We start from the raw sequence: 17,875 nt of genomic DNA on the forward strand, positions 1-17,875 counted from the left end.
TGACTTTTCTCTTAAAGTTTTCTGAGGAAGGAGATAACTTCAAAATTGTTTCAGATATGTCAAAACTTAATTCAGCATATTTTTCTTCTCTCTTCTAATACTGAAAGACTTAAGTCAGTTGCTACAGTGACAGACGTGGGCAAGGCAAGGGAGAAAAGCTACCAAAGAGCATTCATTAGTTGTCTTTTCCCCTTTTGTTCCTGCTTTCCCAGCACATAGTTTTGCAATGACTTTTTTTGCTGTGTGGTTCCGTGTTTTGGACAGCAATCAGATTTAGCTGCTAGCAAAAAGCAGCCAGTTGCTGGGGCTGTAGAAACACTCTGGTTGCTAGGTGGGGTTTCCTGCCTGGCACAATAAAAGCCTCACTAGCTGCCTGCACACTTATCTTGGCTTCGCCATCCTAAAAAGTAATACTTGTGAAGAGGAAGGTAAGTTTTGTAGTTCTTTAGTGCTGTTTGTAGACCTGACAGACTTTAAGAACTGTCTAGTGTGTTTTTCAAGAGACCTGGTTCAATTTTCTGTGGGTTGGATCTGCTATCACAGGAAAAGATGGGTGTGGGCAAAATAAATTCTTTCTGTTTTTAAAATATTTCATCTGCAGAGGAGGTCTTGGACAATCACTGTTTTTGTTGGTGTTGTTTGTTTATATTTTCTTTCATCCTTACACAACAAATTAAAGATAAGTTGCTTAAATGACTAAAATTATGGTTATTTAGATTAGGCTGTTTCTTGTGCTTTTTCTTTCTGCAGTAAAACTGAGTAATACAGAAAAAAAAAATAGTGCTTTGTATGCTAACTTCAGAAGCAGCTGCTACTACAGAAACAGTTTGCTGCTTTGGAACAGTAAAGAAATCCTTCCTCATAAAAGAGTGAAAATGAGGCAAAGGATTTCTGAGAGACATAAGAGAAGAACTCTGTTTTTACAGCTCATAACTTAGGCAAACGCCACGTATGCAGGAGATACATCATTTAGGGTTTGTTCTGCTAACACTTTCCACTGGGTTTTCCAAAGATGAGGTTGTTTTTCTCACTGACATGTTATTTATGTTCAGTAGACTTTCCCACTGTAAAGGAAACTTTGTTATGTCTACTGCCTGCTTTTCTGATACAATTTGTTACCTGGAATTTTTATCAAAATCCTGGTAACTAGCATTGGACAATACCAGAAATTATATGTCTTTTATGGTTAAATAAGCATAGAGTAGTGTAGTTTGACACATAGCTGTATCTGAGGATACAAAGTAAAATATTTGCAACAAATATTGTGCATTTTCTCAAAACCTCTAAAAATTGGAGTGTGTCCAACTCTGGATACTGAGAAATAGAATGAGAATGACATTACACTGAAATTCACACTGTGAAGCAACAGCTAGAGTTTTCTATCTGAATCTCTCATTTTTTATTCAAGTTGTAACATTGATCATTCAAATTCTCAATGGTAAAATGCGTGAAAAGCATTACTTTTCTATTTTTTATTTTAATTTTATTATTATTATTTTTATTTTTCCAAACTGAGAATTTATAAATCCACAATCTTCTATCCTCTCAACTGAATGCCTACAGTTTCCAGCCTGGGAAGTAGGAGATGTGTCCTAGGAACATGTTTCATTAAAATGAGTAACTCTGAAACAGATGTTGGTTGTGGAGTACCCTGGTTTTCTATGATGACTCTGTTTGCACATCTCTGAAGATAATACATATATTTTCATTTTCCATTTTCATAGATTTTGATGTGGATTTAAGAATGAAGGAGAAGATACAGCAGAAAATCAGCAGTTCTTCCATATCTTTTTCACATTAAATTAAAATAGCAATTTGAATATACATTCAACTCTCATCTACTTTGACTGTTTACATGATCTGTTTGCAGGTATAATGATTTAGAGGCTTGAGAAACCCAAGGTAGGGTAGGCTAGTAGCCTTTCTTTCTGGTTATCCCAAGGTGCAAAATCTCTAGGGCAGGCAGAAACATAGATTCTAGCAGTTCTTCCTGGAGCCAGCTCCATCAACTTTATTTTTGAGAAGTGTTATTCTACCAACCAAAATGAAGTTTTTGTTCCAACCCCTCTCAGGTCTGGTGTTGTGAATCTTTGTTTTATAGCTTGAAACAGGAGTACAGAGTGGGTGTATTAGTTGCAGACACATACATACATGTCCTTGCTGGTCCACTTGACTCAACACAAAATGATGACTTTAAAACAGTTTCAGCCTTCTGCATGTGGTCTTTATATGTGCTTTTATAAAATGCAACAAAACTCCAGATATTACAGTACTTCATCTGACCAAATATACTTGTGATGTTAATACAATGGTAATAAAGGATTCACCGTAATCTTGATTAATTTTTTTTTTTTTTAGGGTTTCATAAGAATGTCTTTTTTATCCTTGGGAAGTGATATTTGTAGAAGATGGTCTTCACAACCCGCACAATATTCTGATCATTTTCCTAGATGACACCTACTGTTGATAACATAAACATAGTCTTGGAGCCAGTTTCAGGTTTTTGAGCAGTGTAGAAAGAGATTTTTGTGCCCTCAGGGTGGACGGAAGGGCACAAAATCATGAGTTTCTGGGGAAGAGAAAATGTAGGCTGATCCTATCTTGCGATAGGAGAAAAGGGTGGAGCTGAGCTGGAGGCGAACTGTGAATGGCTTTCCTGTAAGGAAAAGAGACAGATGAGTTGCAACCATATTGAATGGTCTTAGGAGTTTGTTGCTTTAAATGACCCTGTTTCATTCATATTGATCACAGGACATAAATAACAAACATATGTTTGCAGAGAAAACATCACTTTTTTCTTTTTTTTCTTTTTTTTTTTTTTTACTTTTTAAAAATAATTTTGTATATATTCTATATTTCCTGTGCCCTAAAGCTTTCATTATATTACAGTGCATGCCACTGAAAATAGCTTTATTTATTCTTTTTTTTTTCATAATGTGAAAAGTTTTTCTAAATTAGTTTAACCAGCAGAGATATTTTTATCCATTTGTTTACATGTAAGCTTTAGAACAAAGCATTAAAACCACTTCCTTAGAGTTTCCACTGGAAAAGTTGTATTTTGATGAAAAAACATCAACTTTGAGCTGACTGAAAAATACTTTATTTGATAAAAGATCACTTTATGCTCTGTTTCATCACTGATTTTACTAGGAAAGAGAATATTCTTCACAATGATGTCATTGTATCACAAACAGTTCAATATTTTCATTGGTCAGTGTCAAGTCATTCATTTTTGAGTGGTGAAAAGTTTTTTTTTTGTTTGTTTGCTTTGTTTTGTATTTGTTTTTTTTCTTTTTGAAGGAGTAACAATCTATTCTGTAGAACTGGAGGAAGTATGTAAGAAATCAGGAACAGTGTATGTGATAGTGTATGTGAGACTATTTCTACTTATTTTTCTTAAGGAGATATTTTAAGAAAGTACACGAGGGTATACTTAAGAGAATTATTTTCTGCCTTAATACAACACACAAGGCCTCCAATTTCAATAAACAACATAAACATTGTTTAACACTGAAGTTTAACAGAATCAAATAGTTAGAAATATACATGAGCAACTTAAAAACCTTAACAAATGAAAAAGACAGAGGTTTAATTTGTTTCTGTTAACATTCCTTTGAAAATCAGTACTTAGATATTGCCATACCAACCATGCATATAGATTACTTTTCTATTTCTGATCCAAAATTTCTGGAAGTAGCTTAAGTGTGTACAACTGAGTAGTAAGTTTCCAACCACAGTGTCACCTGTGAAGTGTAACAAAAGTTTACCATCTTCCAATAGCACTACTTGGGAAACAAAGCCCTGCACATCACAGTTCAAGAGAAAAGGTTTTATGAATGTCAAATCTTGATTTCCATTGGTGATGAAAATGAGGAAAAATGTTTTATAACTTGATGCATCTCTTCCCAGAGACTCTATCAACATGGCTATGGTATCAGAATTTCTGAAGCAGGCATGGTTCATGGACAACCAGGAGCAGGAATGTATTGTAAGTGCTATCACCATGTACTTATTTCCTAGTGCTTTTAGATGTGTCTTAATACCATATGCTACTGACTGTCTTCAATACACAAAAAGGAAGGAAAAGCAGTGGCAACATTCCATCTGTTTAGAACTGGAAGCCAATTTGATTGCATCCTAATATAGTAATATTTTAATAATTTATTCACATATTTATTATAATCATATTTTAAAAAATAAACAAAAGACCTTTATTTGTACAAATCAGTTTCAAGGTAGAACTAGTTGCTGTAATGGAACTGCCACTTCTGGTGGACGGTTACTGACACATTGAAGTCATCCTCATTAAATCTAACGTATAGAGTGTGAATGTGTAACAGCCTGTTCTGATGACATACATAAGAAAAATATGTATGCTTAATCTGAAAAACAGGACATCAGTTCTTGGAGCTCTGGAACATAAAGGAGGAAATAAACATTACTACATGACTTACTGTCACATGCGTGGGAAAGATCATTGTATGTAGTAAAACATCTCAGATGATCAGTACTGATCCTGATTAGAAGGAATATTACGGTGATGAGAAAAGAACTATCACAATAGGAGCATGTGGAGAGTCTTCCTCAGATCCCTTTCCATTGCACTCCAGCCTGCCATAACAGAATTCCAAATGAATGTCAGCAATGAGGCATGCCAAAGGAGAGCTTTAAAGCAACTTTCATCTTGAAGAAAATAGAATGTAGAGGTGATTTTCAGTAAATAATGTTTTGTGATGTGGATCTTCATGGATTTCTCACTTTCTGATTTTTCTGATTTTACCTGGACTGTATTTTCTACACACAATGTTACCTCTACCATAGTCACTTTATACGATGTACAAGTCAATTTGCATGCAGTGAGAGAGAAAATTAGTAGAACTTTGCTGAGAGCAGCTGTAGAATTTAATTGTCATTATGTGGACTTTAAAACTAATATAATTGCATTATTATGGGAGCTATGAAATATTCTCCTAGAATATTCTAGGAGAGTGTTTTATTTTATTTTATTTTATTTTATTTTATTTTATTTTATTTTATTTTATTTTATTTTATTTTATTTTATTTTATTTTATTTTATTTTATTCTAGGAGTGTTTTATTTTGAAGGACACAAATTACCCAAAAAAGTCTGTAAGAATTCAAAAGAATATAAAAGTTATTTTCTGTTTAATAGTAGGAATTTGGAAAAAAAAAAAAAATCCAACAAAAATAAAAACAGATCCAGTGATCATACCATATTGTACCTATTTTACAATGAAAAGCTTTTTTTTTTTTTCCTTTATAGTCCTTGGTAAACAATCCCAAATGCATGACTTATTAAGGCAAGTAAAACTATTTATGTGCATAAATGTTGTTTCAATTAGCTTTTTTGTCTTTGTTTGTTTGTTTTTTGTTTTTTTTTGTAGAAAAGTTCAAAAGGTGGCTCTGCAGTACATTCGTACCCAAACTTTGATCCTTCAGCTGATGTTTCTGCTTTGGATAAAGCCATTACTGTAAAGGGTAAGTGGAGTAAATGCTTAGTGCGCTACATTAGGATGCTTCCTTAGAAAATCTTGAGAATAGCTCTGAATGAAATATCAGAGCCACAGGGAATGGAAAGCAGTAGAGCTGATTCAAATTTAAAAGCCCAGAAAGACATTTAGTTAGTTCACCTGGTAAAAATCCTTGCTCTTTGATAGTCTAACATTGAATTACAATTTCAGGTCTTAATACCACATTAAAGTTCATGAATTTCTTGAATTTAATTTCTGGAGAATATTAAAAAACAACAACAACAAAAACCAAAGAAACAAAATAACAAAACTACAAAAAAACCACAAAAGATACCATACTATATTGAGTCTTTTTATAATTTGATTTCCATAGAATCATAGACAGTGGATATGCCCACATTACATTATTAAGTAGTGTGTGTTTCTATTACATTTCTCTCTTTAATGAAGATAACATTTGACACTATAACTGTGCTTTGAAACCTTTTTCAGTTTAGCTTGCTGAGTTTAAATAAGTATGCTGTCTAATTCTGTTATATATATATATATATGTATGTATGTGTATATGCATATGCATATGTATATGTATGTGTATGTGTATGTGTATGTGTATGTGTATATATGTTTAGTTTTGCCCTCAGATCACTTTCAGTCTTTTTTATACTAAACTGTAGAAATATAGGCTTCTGAGTTCTATGGGAATCAACCAGGTTTCTTCATGGCATCTCTTGTAACTCAATAGATGAGTACAGTTTTCCTTTTGGTTAAACTTTGCTGTGTCAAGCAATCAAAATGTGACACAGTACAAACAAATATTACAACTGTTATTTGATGGTGCACTGTAACATTTCTAATCTAGCAATCATTTTGTAATTTATAGGTGTGGATGAAGCCACCATCATTGACATCTTGACTAAAAGAACAAATGCTCAACGTCAGCAGATCAAAGCTGCCTATCAACAGGCAAAGGGAAAGGTACAGTATAACCAAGTTGAGTCTAAATTTGCTTGTGGAATAGGAATATTGATCCTGGCAGCTATAGTATAACAGCTTTTACCTTGTAGAACAGAAGATATCAGTAATACTGTCTTTTCTTATTCAGGAAAACTGTAGCAGTGATAGTAATCCTGACAATCCTGACACTATATTGTCACTGATAATACTTGACAATCCTAATGGCAATCCTTCTGAAATCAAAAGATAAATTTTAAACTTATGGATCTCTAGGTTTTAAATTTTTCAAAGGATTTCTCTGCAAAATGAGAGTGAATGTTTATGTATACTGAGATGAATAAAGATGGGAACTTTAGGGGCCAAGTATTCATTACTTATTTATGTCCAGATAGAACACCAAATGGTATGGAAAAGATATAGGACTATAAATCTGTTTCACAGCTATATCAACACTGATGAGAACTGTACAGGCAACGGTGAGCTTCTGCTTCTGCATAGCAAAACAAGGGACCTGGGGGTGTGTTGGTCAATGCTTGGCTGAACAAGAGCCAACAGTGTGCCCAGGTGGCCAAGAAGGCCAACAGCATCCTGTCCTGTATAAGAAAATAGTGTGGCCAGCAGGAGAAAAGAAAGAGGTGATGTGTACTCAGCTCTGGTGAGACTGCATCTTGAGTACTGTGTTCAGTTTTGGACTCCTCACTACAAGAAAGACATTGTGGCCCTGGAATGTGTCCAGAGAAGGGCAATAAAATTTGTGAGGGGTCTGAAGCACAAGTCTTATGAGGAGAGGCTTAGGGAGCTGGGATTGTTTAGCCCGGAGAAGAGGGGGCTCGGGGGAGACCTCATTGCACTTTAAAACTTCCTGAAGGGAGGTTGTGTTGGTCCTCTTCTGCCAGGCAACAAACAGGACCAGAGGAAATGGCCACAGGTTGTATCAGATGAGGTTTAGAAGGAACTTGTTTTCTCAGAGTGGTCAGGCACTGGAATAGTCTGCCCAGGGAGGTGGTGGAGTCACCATCCCTGGCAGTGCTCAAGAGGCGTCTGGACAGGGAGCTAGGAGATATGGGTTAGGGGTTTTCTGTAGGTATGGTAAAGGGAGGATGATTGGACTAGGTGATCTTATAGGTCATTTCCAACCTTGTGATTCTATGATTCTATGAAATAATCCCTGTAGTTTGGAAGATTGAAAATGACTGTACATTTCTGCAAGAGGTTTTAATTGCTCTTTTTTTTTTTTTTTTCCTGTACAAAAACTTGTCCAGGTAGAACTATATATCTTATCTAAATTGAAATTGCATTTGAAGACTGGAGTTAGTGCACCGTTAGTCCTTGAAAAGTGGTAGTTCATCAGAGACCTAGATATTCTGGAAGGCATCCAACATAGCGCCACTAAGATCATTAAGAGACTGAAGCATCTGGGACAGATGGGACTTTGGAGTCCAAAAAAAGAGAACGTTCAGAAGAAGATTTCATCAGTGTCCATATGTGCCAAAACTTAAGATGCAAAGAAGACAGAGGCAAGCTCTTTTCAGTAGTGCTCAGTAACAGGACAAGAGACAATGGGCACAAACTGGAATAAATTTCTCAGAGAGCTTATGAAACCTCCTCATACGTCTTCAAAAGCCATCAGGACATGTTCCTCACCAAACTGGTCTGGATGTCAGTGCTTTAGCAAGGGAGTAGAACCAGATGACTTCCAAATGGCCATGTCAACCTCAGCCATTCTGGAATTCTGGAATGTGATGGGCAATGGGTGAATACTTGCTGTAAAACCCTGCCTCTTTAGTTAACATTAAGATGACAAATCAGAAGTTTCAAGAGGTTTGTAATTCTTGTGGCTAACAGTATGATGTACACTAAAATTTATCACAGATTAGGCTACTTTTCATGTTATGGCAGAACAGCAGTTTTTAACAATTTAATGGCTTCATTGTATTGTGGCATAACCTGACAGAAAGATAAGCAGCACCCAGCTCTTTTCTCACTCCTCCCTCAGTGGGACTGGGGAGGGAATTTGAGAATGGGTCACATATGTAGGTTGCAATAAATTTAGCTGAACAGGACAGAAAAGCAAAGGAAAAAGGAAACAATAATAAAGGAGTACACAAAATAAGTGATGCAAAATTCAACTGCTCAGCACTTCCAACAAATACATAGCCAGTCCCTGACCAACAGCAATTTCAATGCTATGTCTGACTGCCCCCAGTTTTATTGTTCAATGTGATACCAAGATATATGTGATGTAGAAGATACCCTTTGAAAAATCTGGCTCAGCTGTCTTGGTTATTAGACCTTCCAACTTCTTTTGTATGACTAAACTCTTTGCTGGCTGGGCAGTAAGAACTGAAAAATCCTTGACTTAATGCAGCCACTGCTTTGCAAAATCTAAAATGTTCTGTTGTCAGCATTATCTTTCTCCTAAATCCAAAACATAGCATACTAGACATTATGAAGAAAATTAATTCTGAGTTAAAAACAAGACACGGAGTTTCTCCCTTATTGTTTATAGAGTCTGGAAGAAGACTTGAAAAAGGTGCTGAAAAGCCACTTGGAAGATGTTATTGTTGCTCTTCTCAAAACTCCAGCTCAGTTTGATGCTGAAGAATTAAGGGCCTCTATGAAGGTAAGGCAAAAAATTGAGAGAAGCTTTTGCTAGAGAGAAGTAATAATATATAATAATAATAATAAGTAATAATATAATAATAAGTAATAAATAACTCTCAGGACCTTTAAGTGCCACAGGATGCACATTGTATAAGCTTGTGTATAATATTAATTTCATCCCTGTATTAAAATATGATGATGCTACTTATACACAACCAGTCACTAGAAACTAGATAGCAATCTCTGCTGAATTTCAAGGTTGGAGAAGATTGGTTACTCTTGTGAGCAAGAGCTCTCCTTGTCTTCTGAAAATTGGAAAGCGGTTGCTGATGAAGTGCTAGAATGCCACTGTGTCTACATATGTCTTAAAATAGAAAGGAAAAGATGCATTTTTCACCAGTTTTTGTGTTCTTTTCTTTTATGGATGTTGCTTAGTCACTTTAACAGTTCCACTGGATATCAGCATGATATTAGATTCCAAAAAAAATGAGTTCTAAGTGAGATGAAATTACAATATTTTATGAAAGCAAAAGGTCTTTCCTTTGTATGTCTTGTTCTGTGATTCTCATCATATATATATATTTCTTTTCTAAATTATGAGTTTTCTACAATAAAGAATATATTTTAAAAATTCAATCATTTTTAACAGGGGCTTGGAACCGATGAAGACACTTTAATTGAGATTCTGGCATCAAGAAACAACAGAGAAATCAGAGAAGCCAGCAGATACTACAAAGAAGGTAATTCAAAGTAACAAGGAAGTATAATGGTATGCAGGACTGAACAATGGCCAAGCCCTGTCCCATAATGATTCATGTCTCTGTTATTTATTTATCAAAGCACTTGTAAGGAACAGATCTGTGCAAGCTTAATTCCTGGAGTGAAAAAAAACTAGAGTGGGTTATGCATATCTTCTCTAAACTCTGTAGGAACCTTACTTCTCAAAGAGGAGCTGACATTTTAGGATACAAGTAAAACTACGTATAAAACTGAAGAAGATATAGGGAAGGAATAGTGATGAATTCTGGCTTACATAGGTCTCAGTAAATTAGGAAAAGACTCATGGTTCCAGCTAGAACTCTGAGTATTTCTTGAAATGGTTAACACATTTAGTTGCCTTTTATACAAGGAAATCCTCAGTGGTCCTCTTCTTCCATTGCTATGCCTTGTCTTCCTTCTTAAGATCTTATCATAGAATCGCTTGGGTTGAAAGATCATCTTACTGACCTTGACACAAATGTACTGAATTAACAACTCATAATTTGAAGGATAGGAATAATCTATGAACTGAGGGCAAAGAATGTTCAGAGAGGTAACTAAAACATACTGTGTCTTCTCCCATATATGTATTATTTGCTACCATTGGTCAATGTTGTCTAATTAACTCATGTTTTATGGAATGATAAGCAACTTTCCAATCAAAATTTCAGTTAGAAACAACGAATAATAGGGGTTTTTGTTTGTTTTGTTTTTGTTTGTTTGTTTTCTCAGAAGAATTTTGTGCTGAACAGTGCAACCAAATATAAAAATGAGAGACAAATTTATCTTAAAGTTTCAAGGTTTTGGGGCTTTGTTATTGTTATTTTCACCTCTTTTTCACAAGCAAGAGCCTAAGTGTTAGTACCTTAAGGTGAACATTTTCAACAGTTTTTGGGTTTAGCCTCCAATTTCATAGCACATCCCAGGGTTAAGAAGACAACACACAAAAAATCTATTTTCTCAAAATGAAACAAGAGAAAACTACAATTCTATTGAGCATATTTAAGGAAAGATGGGGAAAAAAAGAGCAATAAAGATGTCATGGTTTAAAACAAACTATTATTCTTCTTCATTTGACTTCAGTACTGAAGAGAGATCTGACACAAGATATAATTTCTGACACATCTGGAGACTTTCAAAAGGCTTTGGTTACTCTAGCCAAGGTATGTTGTACTTAAACATTTTCAGTGACATTAGCAGTAATGTTGTCAGGATTATGTTAAACTTGTGAAATAAATAAGAATTTAATTATTATTTATTTTGTTGTGCTGCTTTTTTTCTCATATAACATAGATCATATGCAAAGATTCTTCAACAAGCTACAATAAGTTCTATCTCAGACAGATTTTAAAGAAATGTATATGTGTTGTTTATTATAATTTATTAATTTGATGTTTAAGTTTTTTCAGTGATAGCTGTCTTTTAGGACTTGAGAAAACAGCTAGAATATCTACTGACTAGAAATATAAAAGGAATAAATGCTTATTTTGGCTACCTGTTAAACCTTTTTGGCTACCCATTAAAATGCTTTTCCTGTGAGGTAGTTTCAGGGTTCTAATAAATTGACATATTTTATGTATGTATGTATGTATGTACTGTGAATGGATGCTTGAAAGCAGTTCAGTTGAAGAATGGGAGCTAAGAAGTAAAAATAACTTTTTAGAATACATGAATATTTGGTGCCAACACTGCTGAGTATGTGTACATGATTCTTGTGTACATACATAGTATTATTTTTATGATGCACGGTTTAGGTTTTTTGTTTTCCTTTTAAATCACCTTGGAAGAAGTCTACTCAGTGGTCATCAGACAGCGTGCCACAGCTTTAAAGATTGTAACTTCACATTAAGACACTCATATCAATGTATTCTAATGTATGATTTCAGAAATACACTGTTGGTGGCCCCAGAAGTGGGAGCTCTGATTGGTTAACAAAAATGTCAGCTTACTCACAGAATAACTAACATAACTGCAGCTGTCTGCAGTTCTATATTGAGTTCTTGATGAATATGGCAGATCAGAACTCTAAAATACTGAATTTTACTGAACTGGATTATTTTAACTAACAGTGGATTTTCTTATTTTTATATAGGGTGACCGAACTGAAGATCCTTATGTGAATGATGATCTTGCTGACAATGATGCCAGGGTAAGACTACACTTAGCACTCAGCAGAGTTTCTTTACTTGACACTATTACAAATTCTGCCAGGCTGTGAATGTTCTGTCTCACCACTTGTGCAATGCAAACTCGACAAACAGTTGTATATTATGTAGCAATATTTTCTGAGGGGTGCTATTTTCCAAAGTTCATGAGGTGCGCTAGCTGAAATGAAAACTTAAATAGCCAACTTCAGAAATGTTGCAAAACGTCTTTTACGGTAGCTTTTAAGGTAGAGGTCAGTATTGGGAGCAAATAATCCTCAGGAATACAGTATTTCTATATGGGTTTTACTATACCAATGTTAACTTTACCATTTTAATTTAATTTTATTTTTTTAAAGTTTATTTTTTGTGTCTATGGCAGGCCTTATATGAAGCAGGAGAGAAAAGAAAAGGGGCGGATGTCAGTGTGTTTATTACCATTCTTACTTCAAGAAGCTACCCTCATCTTCGAAGGGGTAGGATGTGTGAAATTTTTTCCTTACAGGAATTGTGTTTTGAACATGGCCTGCTCATAAATTCAAAGATTATGTAGATTTCCAAGATGTTAGAAGACTGCTATGAAGGTTATGCTTGATGACCTAATGGCGCAGTTGGCCACTCTGCCATTCTTTTCACTCTAGTAAAGAGCAGTATCACTTAGTTTATTAACATAAATGTTACTCACAAAACTAGTGAACACAAGAAGAGTGAATCAGTGTGGTTGGGTTCCAAACACATGGTGCAGCTCCTTAAACCAGGTTGCCCTCAGTGAGAAAACTGTACAGGTTCCAGTGGAATAACTGTATCACCTCTTCTTCTGCTAATGTGAAAATGAGCTCCACACCCTAGCACAGTTCTCTTCCTCATGTTGACATCATCAGCTCTTACAGTACTGCTTTTGTTTACACTGTGGTAGCTGAAGGAAATGATAAAGATGGACTGCAACCAGTCATGTTTGTTCATTGCCATAGCAGTACAGACAGAATAACAAGGTCAGTTTTGAATGAGAATACTATATTTTCATCACTCCTCACTGAGTATTCTTCCCTCATTTAGTCTTTCAGAAGTATGCCAAATACAGCAAGCATGACATGAACAAAGTACTTGATTTGGAGCTGAAAGGTGATATTGAAAACTGTCTGACTGCCCTTGGTAAGTACTTCTGTGGGTAATAAGTTATTATGTATGCTGACTGTATGAAAAACTAACTTTTACTTCATAGTAATGGAAAACCATTTTGGTTTATCTTCACTGGGAAGCAAGACATTAACTACGTATAGTTATTAAAAACATAATATATTTTCTTTAATGGTGTTCTTCAAGAAAGTACTATTATAGGATTCATGATAAAGATGTATATTAAAACCTTCAAAATTACCTGCATGAGCAGTAAGGTGAACCTCTTAAATTACTTGTTGTTCTTGGACCAGGGATGGGATAAGAAAGCAGACCCTCAACTTGTTTTTCTCTTTTGCATCACAGTCGAGCATTCTTTGGATAAAAACAAATGAGATCTCTCTTAGTATCAGATGTGAAGTGCTTACAAAATATCAGGTCATAACCTCCAGCTTAGCTGTAGAGAACCTGAATTTTCATGTTTTTTCTTTGTAAGAACTGCAACATCTTACATTTTGTGACAGCAGGCTTGGAAGTACAGTCCTGACTTTAGAGAAAGTAGAATTTTCTTCTGTGATTGAATTGCCTTCTGAACAGATACAGGAAAGGAACTGCTACTTCTCCCATATTTTGAAGTCAAGTGAAAGAATAAACAGGTTATCTGTGTATCTAGTGAGAACACTGAGATATTTTAAGAATTCTCTTCAGTTTTTGATTTTGTTTCTTTCTACATTTATAATATACATGAGTAATTCCACTGTCTCATTATAGTGAAGTGTGCCACAAGCAAGCCAGCTTTCTTTGCTGAAAAACTCCACTTGGCAATGAAGGTAACCTTGAGAAAGAACTTCTTGTGTTCGTGGGGTGCTTTATGAATGGAAAAATCAAACATAGAGCTAGATATCTCCAAGATCTTTGTGTAATAAAAATGAGACTGCAGAGGAGAATCCAATGTGATTCTGCCTGACTTCACTCCTTTGAAATTTCTGAGTGTCCTTCCATAGAAAGAACTGTTGATTTGCCAGTGTGTATTCAGGAAGGCACCCCTCCATTCACACATACATCTTATATTCTGCGCTGTAACAGAAATCTAACTGAATGTCTTCATATTTTTTGTAACCACTAAAATATTGGTAATAATGAAATAGGAAAGCAGCTATAGATCAGGAGGGGAACCTTGTAAGAGCTTAATCTTTGGCAAAACATCTGACTGTTTTGGATCCTGAGTTGACTACGGCTCATGTGGCTCATGAAGCAGTATATTATGCAGGAATTTATGTAACGCCTGTGATTTGATAAGGATCAGCTTTGACTGGTCCATGACCAGCTGGGAGAATCATGAAAATAACAGTTCACTAAAATAAATAAACAAATAAATAATAATAAACTCACCTCAAAAATACACTACAGCGAAATCTAGCTTGTCCCTGGTTTTCAGCAAGCATGATAAAAGATTTGTGTATTTTTAGGAAGCAAATGAAACAAATTCATAAGAAGAAGTCCAAGGGTGGAGACAACCAAAATTTAACCACACTGGAACTAGAAGGTTCAATATGAGTGGACTAAATATTTTAGAGAAATCGGACCTTTGTACTGATAAAAATATAAATAAAAATATGGATTAACAGAAAGAATCTTAATTAGGAAAATTTTTCAATGACTTAAATAGCACTAATTTTTGTTTATTTGTTCATTACTTTTTACAGGGGAGTGGAACACGACACAAACAGCTAATCAGAATCATGGTTTCACGCCATGAAATAGACTTGAATGAGATCAAGGCTTATTATAAGAGTCTGTATGGTATATCTCTTCGCCAAGCAATTATGGTAGGTTTTCTCTTGAGTGAGCTACAGAATGGTAAAAAATGTTTGATAATTCTTATGCTTTTCAGTTATCTGAATAATGCATAGCTGAGTAACTCATGTTCTCAGAGATCCATATGCTGGTAGAACTGACTTACTTTATGGTGCAATATTTTTGTTGCAAAAGCTATAATTTTTTGGCTAATTGTGGTTATCTTATAGTAGATACCAAAAGTTGAAAGATTAATCTATTCCCAAGCTCCTGACTTGGGCAGACAAAGCATGTTAGTGGGAGGGTGGACATAATCGATCTTACAACTTAGTGAGGTAAACTGTGTGCATTTGGCTCTTTTCATGTTTGAATACTCCTGCAAATATCTTATTAAGTTGCTGTCTGTTTGTCCTGCTTTCCAGGTTACTTAGTTAAAATGAGATAAACTGTCTAAAATATCTTTTTAAAGGAGACAGTCCACTCAATTTATTTCCTAGAAAACTGAAGCAAGTGAGGTACTAGAAGAAAGCTAAACCTGCAGAACACCCTTGTGGAGGCTAATGATTAAGGAAGAGAGCAGAAAACATAGTCTCTACATGTACTAAAGTACCTACTTGATTTTAGCTTGTGTTGGCTTCTTTTTCACTTAGATGACGGAGACCATTTTTATTCTTCCACTATGATTGTGTGTTATCTGTAATTCTCTATGAAATATCACCATCTTAATCAAAATGGTGAATGTATCCAAATGACTCAAGGCCTAGGTTGTCTGCAGTATATAATACTTTAGTATATGTACGATAGATTCAAACTTGAGAAAACATAGCATGTCAAATTTCAGTGAGTTATCTATTTCTCATGGCTGAGTAAGACATTCTTTGGTGAATCCAGTATCACTGGACTATTAATGGCTCATACAATCATAGATAAAATGTTCATCATGTTTTAGTGCAGATGAACACTGGATTTAGTATGAATGAACATGTGTAGTATTTTAGTATGAATGAACACTAGATGTCACTGATCAAGGAAGGCATTTTCACTTTGTGTAATGAAGGAAAACTTAACCTCCTGGACATTTAAGTCCTGTCTATTTCCTACTTCTCTTTTTCATTTATGTCTAGAAACATTTTATTTTGTTTTTTGTCAGTCTTGTTTACATTTACTCCTGTCTGGGAAATGAATAGTTCACTTCAGTGAGAGTACTCAGTTCAAGCTCATGCTGTGGATTATGTTGTAAAATGATGAATTTATTTATGTGAATATCATATGTTTAGTAAATGTACTGAAATTGATTTTGCTTGTGACCATTATCCTAACAATTGTACTTCTCTATACTTTGACAGGATGAACTCAAAGGGGATTATGAAACCATCCTGGTGGCTTTATGTGGAAGTGATAAATAAGTATCTTGCTCTGATGCACTCAAGTCCTGTTGCTGAAGGTGTTTATATTAGCCTTAGCTGCCTATATAATATACAGGCTTCACACAGTGAGATTTCTTTGGAATTGTACTTAGTATTCAGCTTTTATGTAGAAAACCTGGAACTCTGAATGTATTCTGTATGGAATGAATAAATCTTTTTACCACTATTTATCTAAAGTCAACAAATATCATTAAGTTTCTATTTGCTTAATTAATCATGAAAGAATGAAGTTTTCATCTAAGAAAATCAAACTAACTTTAAAAAAATAAAATTAATCTCTGTGAATTTTGCTTGTAGATTCATTTTTTTTCTTCATTTCCTATCAGCTTGTCTACACACAGTACATGAAATAATAAAAAAAAACCAACAAAACAAAACAGTTAATTATTTAAATAGTCAAAACAGAATATAACAGTATCAGAGTATTGTTGATTTTGTACTTTTTTCTTTCACTTCAGCAAGGATTTATGGAACTCAGATGTTAAAAATTAACTGAAAGTGACTTGTTAAAAATGTTAATACATGAAAAAAAAAGTTATATTTGATTTACTCTTTAAAGATATTAATTATAGTTTCTATGTTGGAAAAAGAAAAAAAAGGAAGAAGTGATTACAGTTCATGATCTTTTTTTTTTTTTTCCTTTTTTCCTGGTGGTCTTATACAGTATTTCCAAAATGGAAAACCTGCTATTGTTACCTCTATTATTATTACCTCTATTTTTTCTGTTTTGTGTCACTGTCCAGGCTTTAGATAACTAATGAGGTAGTTATAAACCCCAGGTGCACTGGTGGAATTAGGCTTGTTGATTCTTAGTTTTGTACAAACTTTGGTGGTCTCTTTTAGGGTGGCTTCCAAATATTCCTTTGAACAGCAGACTTAGCTACTGGGAAATCAGAGATCACCTTGGCTGTTCTGTGATAAAAATTGCAAGCTGTCAGTTTCACACTGGAATGATCTAGGATAATAGAAATAGATATCTGGAAAAGTTGAATTTTTTTTAATAGAAGAAAATATTAGAATGAGGACATCTGGATAGAATATTCCCACATATCTTTCACGGAGACAGCTATTTTCATTTTTCTTAACTACCCTATGTATTTTTCAAGATGCATATACCCATACTACTATAGTTAACTCTGGTCATAATTCTTGTTTCTTCATAGGATAGTCAGGCAAAAGAGCTTATGGGAAATAAACATAATGGTTGTCAACTAAAGCAGAGAAACATCGAAACAGATAAACACACACAAATTATGTTTAAGATATCTCACTTAATAACTGACAAGCTTCAGAGAAAAGCAGAACAAACCACTCTGTATGTTTTGATTGTGTCACTAGTGAAAGATTCACTTTCTTAAGAGGCAGGTGTCCAGAGAATTCAACACACCTTGAAAAAAAAGAGAGTAAACCTGTAGTTTGTAGTTAGTTAATAACTAATTAAGTTCTAAGAAGTCAGTTATTAGGCCTGATCAGGAGACTCTTTCTTGCAAAACATAGGTTATTTTGAAATTGAGAGGTGTTTCAGCTCTGCAGAAGGTTAGAGTCTGATTTCATCAGCGTAGGAAATAATTGTTTTTCAACAG

General features: G+C 34.6%; 1 protein-coding gene across 2 annotated transcripts; it reads left to right on the forward strand.

Moving 5' to 3' along the window:
- The first annotated feature begins 295 nt into the window (after nt 1-295).
- ANXA1 (annexin A1) lies at nt 296-16,581 on the forward strand. Of its 2 annotated transcripts, XM_015849151.2 has the most exons (14): nt 311-428; nt 1,725-1,870; nt 3,910-3,988; nt 5,405-5,498; nt 6,372-6,466; nt 8,955-9,068; nt 9,699-9,789; nt 10,892-10,971; nt 11,901-11,957; nt 12,335-12,428; nt 13,009-13,104; nt 13,840-13,898; nt 14,775-14,897; nt 16,212-16,581. In XM_015849151.2, exons 3-14 carry the CDS (start codon nt 3,923-3,925, stop codon nt 16,269-16,271), a joined length of 1,029 nt encoding a protein of 342 aa, XP_015704637.1. In that variant the 5' UTR covers nt 311-428; nt 1,725-1,870; nt 3,910-3,922; the 3' UTR covers nt 16,272-16,581. The 2 variants fall into 2 exon arrangements, with proteins under 2 accessions (XP_015704635.1, XP_015704637.1); XM_015849149.1 differs by lacking the exon at nt 1,725-1,870 and having other exon boundaries at nt 296-428.
- Nucleotides 16,582-17,875: the final 1,294 nt, after the last annotated feature.

The sequence above is a fragment of the Coturnix japonica genome, chromosome Z (assembly GCF_001577835.2).
Source record: "Coturnix japonica isolate 7356 chromosome Z, Coturnix japonica 2.1, whole genome shotgun sequence".
Classification (NCBI taxonomy): domain Eukaryota; kingdom Metazoa; phylum Chordata; class Aves; order Galliformes; family Phasianidae; genus Coturnix; species Coturnix japonica.